This window comes from Suricata suricatta, chromosome 2, assembly GCF_006229205.1.
Source record: "Suricata suricatta isolate VVHF042 chromosome 2, meerkat_22Aug2017_6uvM2_HiC, whole genome shotgun sequence".
Lineage (NCBI taxonomy): Eukaryota > Metazoa > Chordata > Mammalia > Carnivora > Herpestidae > Suricata > Suricata suricatta.
Genome location: NC_043701.1, coordinates 155948027 through 155961596, shown reverse-complemented (window position 1 = coordinate 155961596; position 13570 = coordinate 155948027). Strand labels below are relative to the sequence as shown.

Here is a 13570-nt window from a genome sequence, read left to right as displayed (position 1 = left end):
ATTATAAAATATCAGGATAATAGTACATTTTAGTAGGTATTGATTTAAAATTTATATTTTAGATTAGAAAATAGTAAGCTTTGTTGAAAGTTTTGCATTTTAGGTATATTTTTCTTACCACTAAATAGTAACTATATAAAACTTCTTTCCTATTCAGAAATTTGATAAATTGACTGAAATAAATATGAAACATCTATATCATTTTTTTCTCTCTTGTCCTTTTCTGGGTCGTTAATTTCTCAGGGTGGAACAAAATCAAATCTTTGGAAAAACCTATAATTGCAGACTGCTTTTAAAAATCTTGACTGATACTTTTATGATAAACTTAAAACTTATATACCCTTTTTTGCAAATATCTCAAACAATGCATTTCCTATTTCCTTTATAATTTTAGTAGGTATTCGATAAATAAATTATTAAATGAGGGAAAATGATTTTATGAAGAGGCAGAGGCATTTTTCCGTCTTCTGTTCTTCAGGGAGAGCACGGAGTTTGTCACTTGCCTGACGTGTCAGGGTGGGTAACAGAGCCACGGCTGCCTGTCGCCCTAGTGCACGCACTCAGCATATCGGCCCAAGTTAAAACGTGTCCTAGTTGTGCAAGACAGTCCATCCTTCATGTCAGTATTCTGTGTGCGCCTGTAGGAGTTTAGAGCAGGAGTGCATCTATGAATAATGGGGTATTAGATGAGAAGCTTTATAGAAGGGAGGGCTTTTGAGTTGGACTTTAAACAGTAGACAGAGTTTACAGAAGTGGATAGAAGTCGATCCTGTGTGAGAAGATGGATGCAGATGGACACGAATGTGCTGTACTTGGGCCGCTGAAGAAGCTAGGCCTAAGTGCGATATAGGACGCAGCGGAGTGAAAGTTTGGCTAGCTGAGGTGAGGGAGCTATATTACAGGGGTATAGAATATTAGGGGAAATATATATATGTGAGAAAATAGGGAATGTCACCATCAGTTTTAAAATGGAGAAGTGATATATGAACAGGATGCTTCAGAAAGATTGGCTGGGTAACTTTTTTTGGAGAGATTAGAGGGAAGAGCAGAGACCAAAAATAAAGAAGGCTAAGGAGGGAGTCATTAGGACTACCTCCAGGTGTGCGGTGATGGGATCAGAATGGAGAGGAAGGGGTAGACACAAGAGACATATAAAGGAAAACGAAAGCTTAGTAATTATTATTGAGGAAGGATTAAGGAGAAGAAAGAGCCAGAGATAATTCTAAATTTTCAAAGCCAAGTGTTAGTACTATTAGCAGCAGTTAGAAGTCAGAAGGAAGTTATATGTGAGGGAGAAGATTATGAGGTTCTTTAGGGAAGTCTGAGCCTGAAATTCTAGAAAGACATTCAAGTGAAAATGATCATACTTAGTACAAGTGCAAAACATGACTGAGGAAGAGGGCTAGAGATTTAGGTCCCGGTGGGATTTGGGGGCGAGGGTGTTCCCGTCATCATTGGAACACTAGTTACCGGTTCTGGGAGTCTGAAGAGGTCACAGCAGAGTACCAAGACTGGAGCGTCTGGAAAAGTTCACAGGGTGGGAGGAGAAGGCACCGAAGATGAGAGAGGAGAGGGGGCAGTCAGTTGGGGAGGACGGTGCAGTGACAGCAGAGGTCAGATGTGGCAGGGAAATGGGCTGCTCAGTGATGGCTGAATCGGTTTTAAAAGTTCACTGCAGGCCTTTAAGAGAAATTTTGTGGGATGTGGGGAGATTGTATCCTTTGCGGGGGAGGCAAGGGGAGGGTGGGGAGAAGTAGAATGTGTCTTCTCATTGGAAAGGTATTAGCCTTGAAAAGAGGGAGGTAAAAAGATAGGAAGAATGAGGGGACAGAAGATCAAGCAAGAACTTTCAAAGATATTAATAGAAATAACAGCTTGTCAGTTTTCTCAGTGTTTTCCTATGAGCTAGGCACTAAGCTGTACGCTTTATGTTTATTACCTTGTTTGAGCTGTATAATCACTCAGGGAGCAGATACCATTATAGATAGTGGCTTTGGGAGATTGCTGATGCTGGAGAAAGGTGCAGATTTAGGGGTGCAAGATGGGAGCACAAAGCACCTCAGAAACACCTTAAGGAATGAAAGAGGTGTAGAGCCTGGTGGAAAGATTGATTTAAGAGGGGAACCATGTCTAGGAGATTGACGGATAAAATGAAAGGCTAGGAGGATAAATGCAGAAAAATAAAGAAAATGGGGCCCTTGGTGAGGGGTGAAATTTTGAAACTATCTTTAAGGGACTTTTGGGAATTAAAATATAAAGGAATTTGAAGTCAGATGTATTGAGTTCTGAGATGCACTCAGATACAGTGGTGCCTTGTGATTATAAACCAGCATATGGACATAAATCTGTGACAGATGTGTGGGTGAAATAAAAGTCGGGTCTTGGGAACATTGGGACACACCGGGGAACCTCGTTGTTCTCTCTGTCGTGAGTAGCTGAGTTACAAGGGAGTGGTACAGTGGTGACGGGGTGGAGAAGTGGACTGGGAGCAAGTGAAGTATACATTTGGGAAGATGGACTAAGTCCAGGGGCAGCCAGCTGGGATGGTTCAGTCTTGGCGTCTTAAGGAGGTTTTCATGTTGTTGCTCAGTTAGAAGGAAGAGAACTAACGTTCTTTGAATATTTGCTGCTGTGTACCAGACATGGTATCATACTTCTTATACATGTTAAACCATACAAATCAGGCTAGTATTATTGGCTTCCTTTTTGATATAGAAAACTGGGGTCACGTAGCTAGCAAATTGGCAGAGTCTGGGTTAAACTCCAGCCTGTTTGACCCCAAAGCCTGTGTTCTTTCTGTGTAATGCTAACTAGCATATGCTGTGTGGTCTAATTATAGTTTATTTGCTCAGTAGAATTGATTGTGAAAATCTGTATACGATGCCACGTTTTTAAGGCATCTGAAGCTTCCTGTAACGGAAGCCAGTCTCTTTGCGTAGTGAATACTCATCCCCCCAGTGTGTCTCAAGTTTGGAGTTTTATCTAAAAGTTTTAAAAGACTAATTTTTTTTGCACTAACATGCTGTTGTCATCATGCAACCTATGAATTCTGTGACTAATAATTCATGTCAGTAATAATTTTATTTTCTGTTCTCTTAGATTCATTGGTTCTCAATTTTCAACTCTTTCATGATGGTTATCTTCTTGGTGGGCTTAGTTTCAATGATTTTAATGAGAACTCTAAGAAAAGATTATGCCAGGTACAGTAAAGAAGAAGAAATGGATGATATGGTGAGCAAACATTTTACATTTATTCATAAAGACGATTTAACTCAGTGTTATTTTGAATGTTGGAATGTAAGTCTCATGAATGTCAGAATTCAGAATTTTTAGGTTTTAGAAAGGTGTAAAAGTTCCTGTGGGGTCTCTAATCAAATACATTGTTTTAGCATATTTTGATTACATGCCTCATAATCAAATATATTAATTTTTTTCAGCGAAACATAATGTTCACCTTTAGTGAGATAAATATACAGTACAAATAACCTTTTCACTCTCAGGTTTTGCCACCAAATAAGAATGTGTCAAACTATGAAACAGACTTCCAGTTTTCAGAGCTTTTGATTTCAGAGTTGTAGCTATGAAGTTGTAGACTCTATTGACATCTTTCTAATACTGTTAAATATGGCATAAAATTCAGGGAGTGAGTGTAGGATTATTTACATTTAGTAGGTTCAGAGGGGAGGTTCATTTTCTAAATTCTTTTACTATATTATACACAGTGTTGCAAATGAGCAAAAATGTGTTCTGTAAAATATTAATGGCTATGTAGATATGCTCCATCATTAAATAAGTTTGGAAAAGAGTTAACAGATTAAAACTGAATTAATATGTTAATGTATATTGTGTATTTGGTGCTTTTTAAACCTATCTGACCAGGATCAATACTCCGAGCCCAAAACCCACATTATCTTAAGGGACTGATATTTAAGAAATAATGTTTTAGATACTTGCTTACTTAGGGTCGAAAGGAAAAATTGAATCCTTTTTCAAAAGTGCTGAAGGCAGTTATATAATATTTAACAAATAGTATTAACTGATATTTCCAGACATATTTTCTTAGATTCCAGGCTATAAAGGACATTCCTGCATTGTTAGGGCATCTAAGTACTGGTTTCAGTCTTTGTCTCATTGGTTCTCCACCTGGCCCCTCATTATGTATGAGCCCCAGGCATGATATAAATGGCAAGAACAAGGATGTTCGGAGAGCTGGTGTGTTTTTCTCCCATTTTGACCATTGTGTTTGCTCCCAGACCGTTCTTTGATACTCTCTGAACACAAGTGGGAGCCACCAGCCTGAGCCTCAGTAAATGCATAATATTTTAACATTATAAGGTCTTACGGCAGTGATTATTTTATTTTTTAAAGTTTATATATTTTGAGAGAGAGAGTGTGCGCGCACATGAGCTTGTGCGCAGTTGGGGGAAGGGCAGAGAGAGGAAGCAAGAGAATCCCAAGCAGGCTCTGTGCTCCATCTCATGTGCCATGAAGTCATTACCTGAGCTGAAATCAAGAGTCAAATGCTTAACTGACTGAACCACCAGGCTCCCTGGCAGTGATTATTTTAAGTTTGAAATGTCTTTTCCCAATATTTTGAACCTCTTTAGATAGCTGTAAGTCTGGAAGGAGGGAACTTAAAACTGGAGTTGTAATTTTTCACTTACTTTATGTATTTTAATTTTGTTCCAAATAATTTTCTTTCCTCTCTACATATGTATGTATATAGGATAGAGACCTAGGAGATGAGTATGGATGGAAGCAGGTGCATGGCGATGTATTTAGACCATCAAGTCACCCACTGATATTTTCCTCTCTCATTGGTTCTGGATGTCAGATATTTGCTGTGTCTCTTATTGTTATTATTGTTGCAATGATAGAAGATTTATATACAGAGTAAGTACATTTGTTTAGTTTTACTATTTTTTTGTTCTTGAATAGTGTTAATCATTGGAACATTTTAAGCCAATGATAGTATTTGCATATTTCAGTTATCTTAGAATTTAATACAGCATAAATGTTTTAAATTAAATAATGAACAATAATATTCAGCTATAAGTATATTTTTCTGTTATGTGCTAAGACATACTAGCCATACTGAACATTTTCATTGATTGTAACAGTTATGTTCCATGCAGAGGTGTGAGCAGTTACTTTTAAGCTAGTGGTGTTTGACAAAATGAATAGGTATTTTTTTGGAAAGCTGAAGATCCAGTTAGATCTTTGTAAAAAGCACAGGAATTTTATAGTTTCTGAAATAGTACTTCATATTTACCTTCCAAACTGGAAAACTGTCTACAGAAGAAATATAATAAATAATTTTTAATAAATACTTAACGTGTATTAAATTTATTAATTTTAATATTTAACTATTAAATAATTAATAGTATAAAGAGTAGTGGAAAAGGCACATGATGTTAGAAAAATAATTGGATATCTTACCTTTACATGCTTTTTGGCACATTTTTTCTTTGAAGACAAAATTGGTTGCAAGAAATTTTTGATTTAATGCTTTGGATTCTTTGTTTCCCCCCCTCTCTCTGCCTCTACCCTTCTCAGGCTTTGTCTCTGTTTCTCTCAAAAATAAACATTGAAAAAATAAAAGAAATTCTTGACTTGAGGTCTTTGAATTATTAGAAAAAGTTGTAGATTCAGAAAGATCTCACATGCCTATTGAGTGGTTCTATAACCTGTGCTCAGAGACACGAACTCAGCGAAGCAGACACACTTTGAGCCTGAGGAGTAGGGATTCTAAATTCAGGCACTTCAGACGTTGCGCCCTGAAGTTCTCGATCAGAACAACTCTTGTTTCCAGTTCTATCTCATACATCTATTTTGGATCATAATGCATTCTTTCTTATATGTGCCTGGCATTTGATGGACAAATAATAAATTGTTGCTGAAAGAACAGTAGTTCTTGGTTAAATATTTAATGATACTAAATTACTGTTTGTTCCTCTAGACCATAAGCTCCTTGAGAGCAAGGACTGGGTCTTAATTAATTTATCTTTGAATTCTCAAAGTACTACTTAAATATGTGGAAGATACTCAGTGCTTGTTAAACTCAAGTGAATGTATAGATCAACAAGGTTGTTTCTCTAGTTTCTGTTATATTTCTTTAGATAAGAGCACAAAATGGTGAGAAAATGAAAAGCACATGAAATTTGTAAGAATCACTTCAGAGTAGGAATGATTCTAAAAGATGAAAGGCAGATGATGTAATATGTGAAAATTATTTTGTGTTGGTGATGACCCCGGCAATCAGAGAAGAACAACTCTTGAGGTGGCTAAAGGATCAGTATCAGTGTGGATGCCGGTGTGTGTGCTGTTAACTCCTGAGTGGGCATAGTGTGTGAGAAGCTCTGGGAAAATCTGGAAAAATACTGCTGCTCTGTAACTTTGGGTGGAGAGGGATGAGTTGGCAAGTGTAAATCAGCTCCTTAGATGTTTCCCCCCTCCAGTCTTGGGACAGATGAACAAAGAGGGCAGTTCCCTGCCTCAGCATATTTTACAGCGTAGATGAAAATGGTGTATTTTGGGTGGAAAATGCCCATAGAATATTTATGAAAGAAGAGATGAAGGGTCTGTCTGATTTTTAAAACCGTGACTGATACTTACACTTCATTTAGTGCAGCGTTTCTGGAGACTGCTCATGGACCCTCAGTCACATGAGCAGCCCGTGTCAGCCCTCTCTGTCTGCATGAAGAACTTGACTGGCGATACACTGACTGGGCTTAGACTAAAGCAGCCTTTCAGTTCTAGCATTGTTAGGCCTTTTCAGCCTTCACATCCCTGCTTACAAACAGAGAATGGGCCAGATTTTTTAATAATAATCTGAAAGGAAAAAGTTAGTACTTAGAGTGTTTAATTGAGTTGTTGAAAAAACAAATTTTGATTTTAAAAACTTTGAGGCTCATATCATTCACTTTTTTTTTTTTTAAAGTAAGCTTTGCAACCAACATGGGGCTTTAACTCATTGACCTTGAGATCCAGAGTCATGAGTCTCCAGCCAAGTGCTGGGAGACCCATGATATTTTAAACATGGGAATGGCATTCTTAATATTACTACCATATTTGCATCTAGCTATATAGTGATGGAAATTGAATACTGTAATCTTTTAACTGTTATACATCCACTTAAAGAAATTCAGCATAGGTGTTTGGGCAGAGGAGTACTACATACTTCAAGACTATATGATCTCTTTCTGTTCTTATAGGTGGACAGCGAAATACAATCATTACTACCAAGAAAGTGGTTAATTTATGGAAATTGTATATCACCCCAGTACACACATTGGTGTGGTATCTTGTAAATTCTCTTTAAAAGAATATTCTTTAGCTCAAATTGACAAGGTTATATGATTTATTTACAGACTTTATTTTACCTTCCTAGTTAGGCTAAGTTTCAAAAATAGTCTTTATTGCTAGTAGTTTAAGTACATTTTTTTAAAGCTTATTTATTTTGAGAGAGAGGAAGTGAATGTGCATATATGCACATATGTGAGTGGGGGAGAAGCAGAGAGACTTCCAAGCATGCTCTCTGTCAACGCAGACCAGTGCAGGGCTTGATCTCATGAACCTGTGAGATCATGACCTGGGCTGAAGTCAGGAGTCGGACGCTTAACTGCTGGAGCCACCCAGATGCCCTGTGTATATTTCTATATTTTGACAAATGATACTATGATTTATCCTTTTAATAGTAATAATATTTAATATTTATCCTTTTAATATTTAATATTGCAATTAGGCATTTAAAATATTTTCAGTTATATTCAACAGGAGGGTTGGTCTGAATTTCCTAGATATCATTTGTGGAAGAAGAGATTATAAATTGATGATCTGAGTTAATATTAATTGTGGACCTATGGATTTTTAAAAAATAATTTTTAATGATACAAGGAAAACTCAATAGGAAAAGTCTCAGTGTTATAGCATTTAAAGTAATAGCACTAATATAGATTACATTCCATCTATTTTATTTGTCAGTGGGCAAAAATCTTAAGCAATTAAATCAATTTACAAAGAGGAATATTCTAATTATTTTTCTTAACAGATGAATATCCTTATCCAATGATGTGATTGGTTCACAGGGTTGCAAAACAATTTTAGTGCCAGCTTTTAACATTTTTGCCAAGGAAATGTGAAATATTTGTTTAGAATATATTATGAAATTTAATTGCAGATTAAAAAAATTAGCAACAGCCTGTGCAGTTTTAACTAGGAATTCATTCACTAAGCAACCTTTTGAGATCCTTTACAGTCCAGGATGATAGTTTTGTGTTCCTATTAAATTTATCTTTGAAATTAAACTGATGTTAATGTGATAGACTCTGATATTTTCTTTAAATTGGTGGTTTTAACTGATACATGTTATTTCGCTTTTTCAGGAGGGGATCAATGCTCAGTACAGCCATATTTGTCTATGCTGCTACATCTCCAGTGAATGGTTATTTTGGAGGAAGTTTGTATGCCAGACAAGGAGGTAACTTATGTGTTATCACTTGTATTTTTAATTATAGATGCTAATATTTTACTATGAGGTATTTGGAATTTAAAGTGGATAGTACAGCCATTGTAAAATACGTTGTTATCCCATTTCACATAGTGTCTACCAAACCTATTAATGGAGTCTGCTTTGCTTTTATGGAATCCTTACATTTTATTTCTGAAAATTATGAATAATTAATAGATTATGTCTATTGTTCACTGTGAAGTTAGCCCTGAGGAACATGTAGGAGAGAATATATTTAAGTCATTGATACTATTTTGTTTTGAGGTTCTTACTCCCTAAATATGCTCCATGGGAGGCCTCCACATAGAGTATATAGTGTTACAGCTAAATATAAAGGCAAGTTTTATGGCTTTTGGATAAAGTGTCTGGACTGGAAGGAGAATAGGGGAGAGCTATTTATTTCTATTGACTCAAATATTTATCATAGGACCCTGCACAAAGAGTTTTGTTATCCTTTGCCAAAATCTTTTGCTAAGATTAGCACTTTATTTTAAATACTCCCTTGCTTCTTTACTGCCGTGACCTGGAAATGATGGGAGATACTGGGGTGATACAAAGGTACTGCTCTGTGGTGTTTCTGTGATGGCATTTAAGGATTTTCACATTTTCCACCCCTGAAATTGGGGCCAGAAAGTACTGAAAGTAGATTTTCATATTTCAGTTTATGACTGAAGGATTGTTGAAAGACCTTAAAATTATATTCCTAAGGGCAGAAACTTTCTCATGTGATTTTCCCAATTCATTCTAAACAATGTCAGCATTGGGGATCCTACCTTTTAGTCAACTAGTCTTGCAGATTGTTAGGATCATTTAAAATACCTCCAGTGTATCCTGGTTTACCGTTGCTTTTTTTATTGGTCCTGCTAGATTTAATGTGACTTGTACCTTCATTATAAATAATTCTTTGGATTGCCTAAGGTAGTATCATTATGGATTCCTAATTATTTTAGTTAGCTGTTCAATGTCTTGTATACCTTTAGATACTTGAACCAAGTCATAAGAGGACTACCATCCTAAGGAAATAAGGACAGTCAACTTCTGCTTTGCATGTGACCTGAAAACTAGTTAGGCTAAAAATTTACATTTTATGACCTCCAGAAAGTCTCCACAGCAGAGACATTATTTAAAACAGGAAATTTATTCCTTCTTGGACAGAAATTTGCTTTTAGTTGGATTGCAAGTTAAGAATACCCAGCTAAACTTTACTTTATTACAGTAACTCGTGAAAGCAGAGTTCAGACTCAAGCCTAGAAGTATCAGATCTTACCAAGTATGATCTAAAGGTTATTTTCTGATTGACAGTACCTTGAGGAGATCTGATCATGTACTGATAATTTTGTCTGAGTGATCCCTGAAAGCCAGGTTAATGTAAGAAGTCCACCCAGCGAGTTAAGAATTTTTCAGACTTACCTCATTGCACTACAGCAAAGATCTGCATATTGTCCTCAGTGTACTGGGTAATCTTCCAGACCCAGCTTGGAAGTAGGGATAGCCTGGAACTTGACCAGAATCTCCGAGGGTGAGGGGACCAGCAAGACACACAGTATAGATGCCTGGGCTGTGATTGTACCTAGTGGAGTGTGTGTATGGGATTCTTTGTGACTACCGGAGGGAAAGAGAGTAAGAATTAAATGTGGAATTTATTAATACATGTCTGAATTTGAGTAGGTAATGAGAAGTATAGGAAAAGATAGTGCTAAGAAAGAGTTAGAATTAAATAGAAAAAATAATACTTTAATTAATGGCTACTCATTTTGTGTTGTTAAAATGTTGAATGCTGAGTCTTAGTGTGGAAAGGAGGGGCTCTTGAAACTTACCTGAGAAAGAAATAGAATGTATAGAGGTGAAAGTTCAGAATCAAGGAGTTTTTCTGGAAGAACGTCCAGATTTGGGGTAGTAATTCTATGAGACGGATGTTTTAAAGAGCTTTACATAGAAGAAAACAGAAGTTAGGGTATTGCTTATTTTGTTTATAGCACTTTCCTTTTTCTTTTTTTTTTTTTTTTTACGGTTTTTATTTATTTATTTTGAGAGAAAGAGAGAAAGAGAGAGCATGAATGGAGGAGAGGCAGAGAGAGGGAGAGAGGGAGAGAGACCATCCCAAGCAGGCTCTGCACCATCAGTGTGGAACCCGATGAGGGGCTTGAACTCATGAACTCCTAGATCATGACCTGAGCTGAAGTCTAGTGCTTAACTGAGCCAGCCATGTGCCCCACTTACACACTTTCTGTTTGGGCCCCAATTGCTTTTGGTTGTGGGGTTGAACTCTAATATCGATCTGGTATGAAGTCTTTGTGTTTTGTCCCTAAGCAGTGTGCAGGTGCTTTCCTGGCAGTGCACTTGCTGGTATACTCTGCTGTGTGAGAAAGATCACTCCTGGTTCTCCTGATCAGTATGAACGTGATTTAAAATGTTTGATTATATCGTTTAAACATTCCTTTCCTTGACTATTTAAATACCAGTTGCTCACTGTATAGAATTTTGGCAAAACAAATAGGTACAAAGGAATAGTGAAACTTCTGATTGCTGAGAGAGAGAGCTCATGAAACACTCTTTTGTTTTCCCCTTTGAAACAAATTTAAATATATGTTTATCATTACAGTTGAAAGTAAATTTGGGGTAAATTTAACTTAACCTAGGGGAAACTTAATTTGGGGTAACTTAAACTAGGAGTTTTTTAAAGATTTTTTTTAAAGCCGTGTAACCCTCTTTTCAAATGAAAGCTTACATGAAACTCCAATGTGTAAAACTGTTGAAAATGGACTTGGTCTAGTTAAAGCGGGGTTTGGGGCTCTTCTTTAACCAGTAACTTCATGGGCACCTCCAAGAAGCTCCGGAACTCTAAGTAATAGTGTGAAAACACCTATGTAGGCCAGCTTGTAGCCCAGAAAGGTTGAGTGGCTTACCGAAATCCACAGCAGTTCAGTAGCAATATCACGACAGAAAATTGGGATATTTTACTATAGTCCATTGCTCTTTTCTAGTTCACCCACTTAGAAAGCTGTTACCAGACATACTTGAATAGTTGTTGTCCTGAAACAATTACTAGAGTGTTAGATTTTAAGATCTTTACATGAGAATTTTAATTAGGTATTTTGGTACTAAATAAACAATAATTTGGTACTTCACCAACATTTATATATGCCCCTCACCTCTGATTTTCATTATTTCCTTTTTCTTTCAGGAAGGAGATGGATAAAGCAGATGTTTATTGGGGCATTTCTTATCCCAGCTATGGTGTGTGGCACTGCCTTCTTTATCAATTTTATAGCCATTTATTACCATGCTTCAAGAGCCATTCCTTTTGGAACAATGGTAAGTTGCTTGAATCTTACTTTAAAACTAGAAAAGCATTCTAATATGAGGCCTGTTATCTCTCTGAAGTACCTCTTAGTAAGAAGAGTTTTGGCATTTACAGCCCGTCCCTGCCCAGTCCCAGAAAGTTAGGTGAAGTAAGCTTGTCTTGATTTTGTGAACCAGTAAAGTGAAAGCTGACTTTTAAGTATGACAAGAGAATACTGTATTTTTTATCGGAGATGGGAGAAACTGGTGAATGTATTGTAGTGGAACAGTAATGACATACTGAAAAATGAGGGTGTTTTAAGGTGATAGGAGGGTACATTGGTAGTGGTAGGAAGTGAAGCTTCTCCATAGTACATTTTCTTTGTTCGGTATATGCTGAAAACATATTGATATTATATGTTGCTACAGACATTGAAATCCTATCTCATATCTTACTTATAATACAGACTTTGAAATATTTTAGACTTTTTAAACTACATTAAAACTAAAACACAGACATATATACCAGTGCTTTACAGACGTAACCCACAGTCTCCAAATTTTTCTTGTTGTTCCTTTTTTTTTTTAATGTTTACTTATTTTTGAGAGAGAGAGAGACAGAACGTGAGTTGGGGAGGGACAGAGAGAGAGGGAAACACAGAATCCAATGCAGGCTCCAGGCTCTGAGCTGTCAGCACAGAGCCCCATGCGGGCCTCAAACCCACAAACAGTGAGATCATTACCTAAGCCAAAGTCGGAAGCTTAACCGACTGAGCCACCCAGATGTCCCCTTGTTGTTAACTTTTTACTAGAAGCAGAATTTTAGGCTTGGAGTAGACTTTAGTTTAATGTACGCTTGTGCAAACATGCACAGTCCTATACACATGCATGCGAGGTGCACCATTGTTACTGCTTTTTAGAGAAGCTGTGTAACTTGGTCATGGTCCTATAAATAGTGGCAGAACTGGAACTGGACCCATATCTTTTTCTGAATTTTGATCTTACTTTGGTTTTCTTTCAGTTATATGGGAGTTATTAAATGGGTTTCATAAAAATTCCAGGTGATTTTTGTTGTTTTATAATATGGGGTTTTCAGAGATCCTGCATTATACATTTTTACTAAATATTTGATACTTTTTAATTGGGAATATTTTTGAAAATTGCTTCAAAATTGGAGTTTTTGTTTGTTTTTTTACAAGCCAAAGTGAGTGATAATAGTTAGGAAAGGTTAAAATAATTAATTATATTCAATTGGTAAAGAATTTGCTCCATGATATTCCAGCTACAGGGGCTCGAGCACTTCTTAAAGATCATATGCAAATTAATTATTTTCCTAGTGCTTTAAAAGTTAAAATTCAGATTCTATTATAATTTTCCTCCTAAAGCTTTGAATTGATGTGGTGAAAATTATATTTTAAAGTTGATTTGTTTCACTAAAATTGTAAAGTTTACCACTTGTAAATAGGGTTTTAAATTTTCAATGCAATTTGCCCTTAGATAAATAATTATTAATTATTGGAATACAGTTTCAGACTCTGTACGGAGCCAGAGCAGGTTTATAAAATTGATCTTTGATGCTTGAAAGACTGGCTGTTGATGCTTAGCAGACACCTACAATATCATGTTCTTAATTTGTATTCAAATGTGGAACGAAGGAATGCTGGATGAAGGACATTCCATTGCCTTCAGGTTTTAATTAGATGTGTAGTTTAACACTTTTTTCCTGCTTTAGAAAGTATCAAAATTTCTTTAGAAAATAAAATTTAGGAACTTGAGGTG

The 13570-nt window shown here is 36.3% G+C and overlaps 1 protein-coding gene across 2 annotated transcripts in view; it reads left to right on the top strand.

Annotated features, from left to right (window-relative positions):
* The window catches only part of TM9SF3 (transmembrane 9 superfamily member 3), a 56396-nt gene that overhangs the window by 16681 nt on the left and 26145 nt on the right, over positions 1-13570 (top strand). For both annotated transcript variants that reach the window (XM_029932313.1, XM_029932312.1), the window contains exons 5-8: positions 3100-3231; positions 4727-4893; positions 8385-8479; positions 11694-11824. In XM_029932313.1, coding sequence (XP_029788173.1) covers positions 3100-3231; positions 4727-4893; positions 8385-8479; positions 11694-11824 — 525 coding nt within the window. The remainder of the gene's footprint in view (positions 1-3099; positions 3232-4726; positions 4894-8384; positions 8480-11693; positions 11825-13570) is intronic.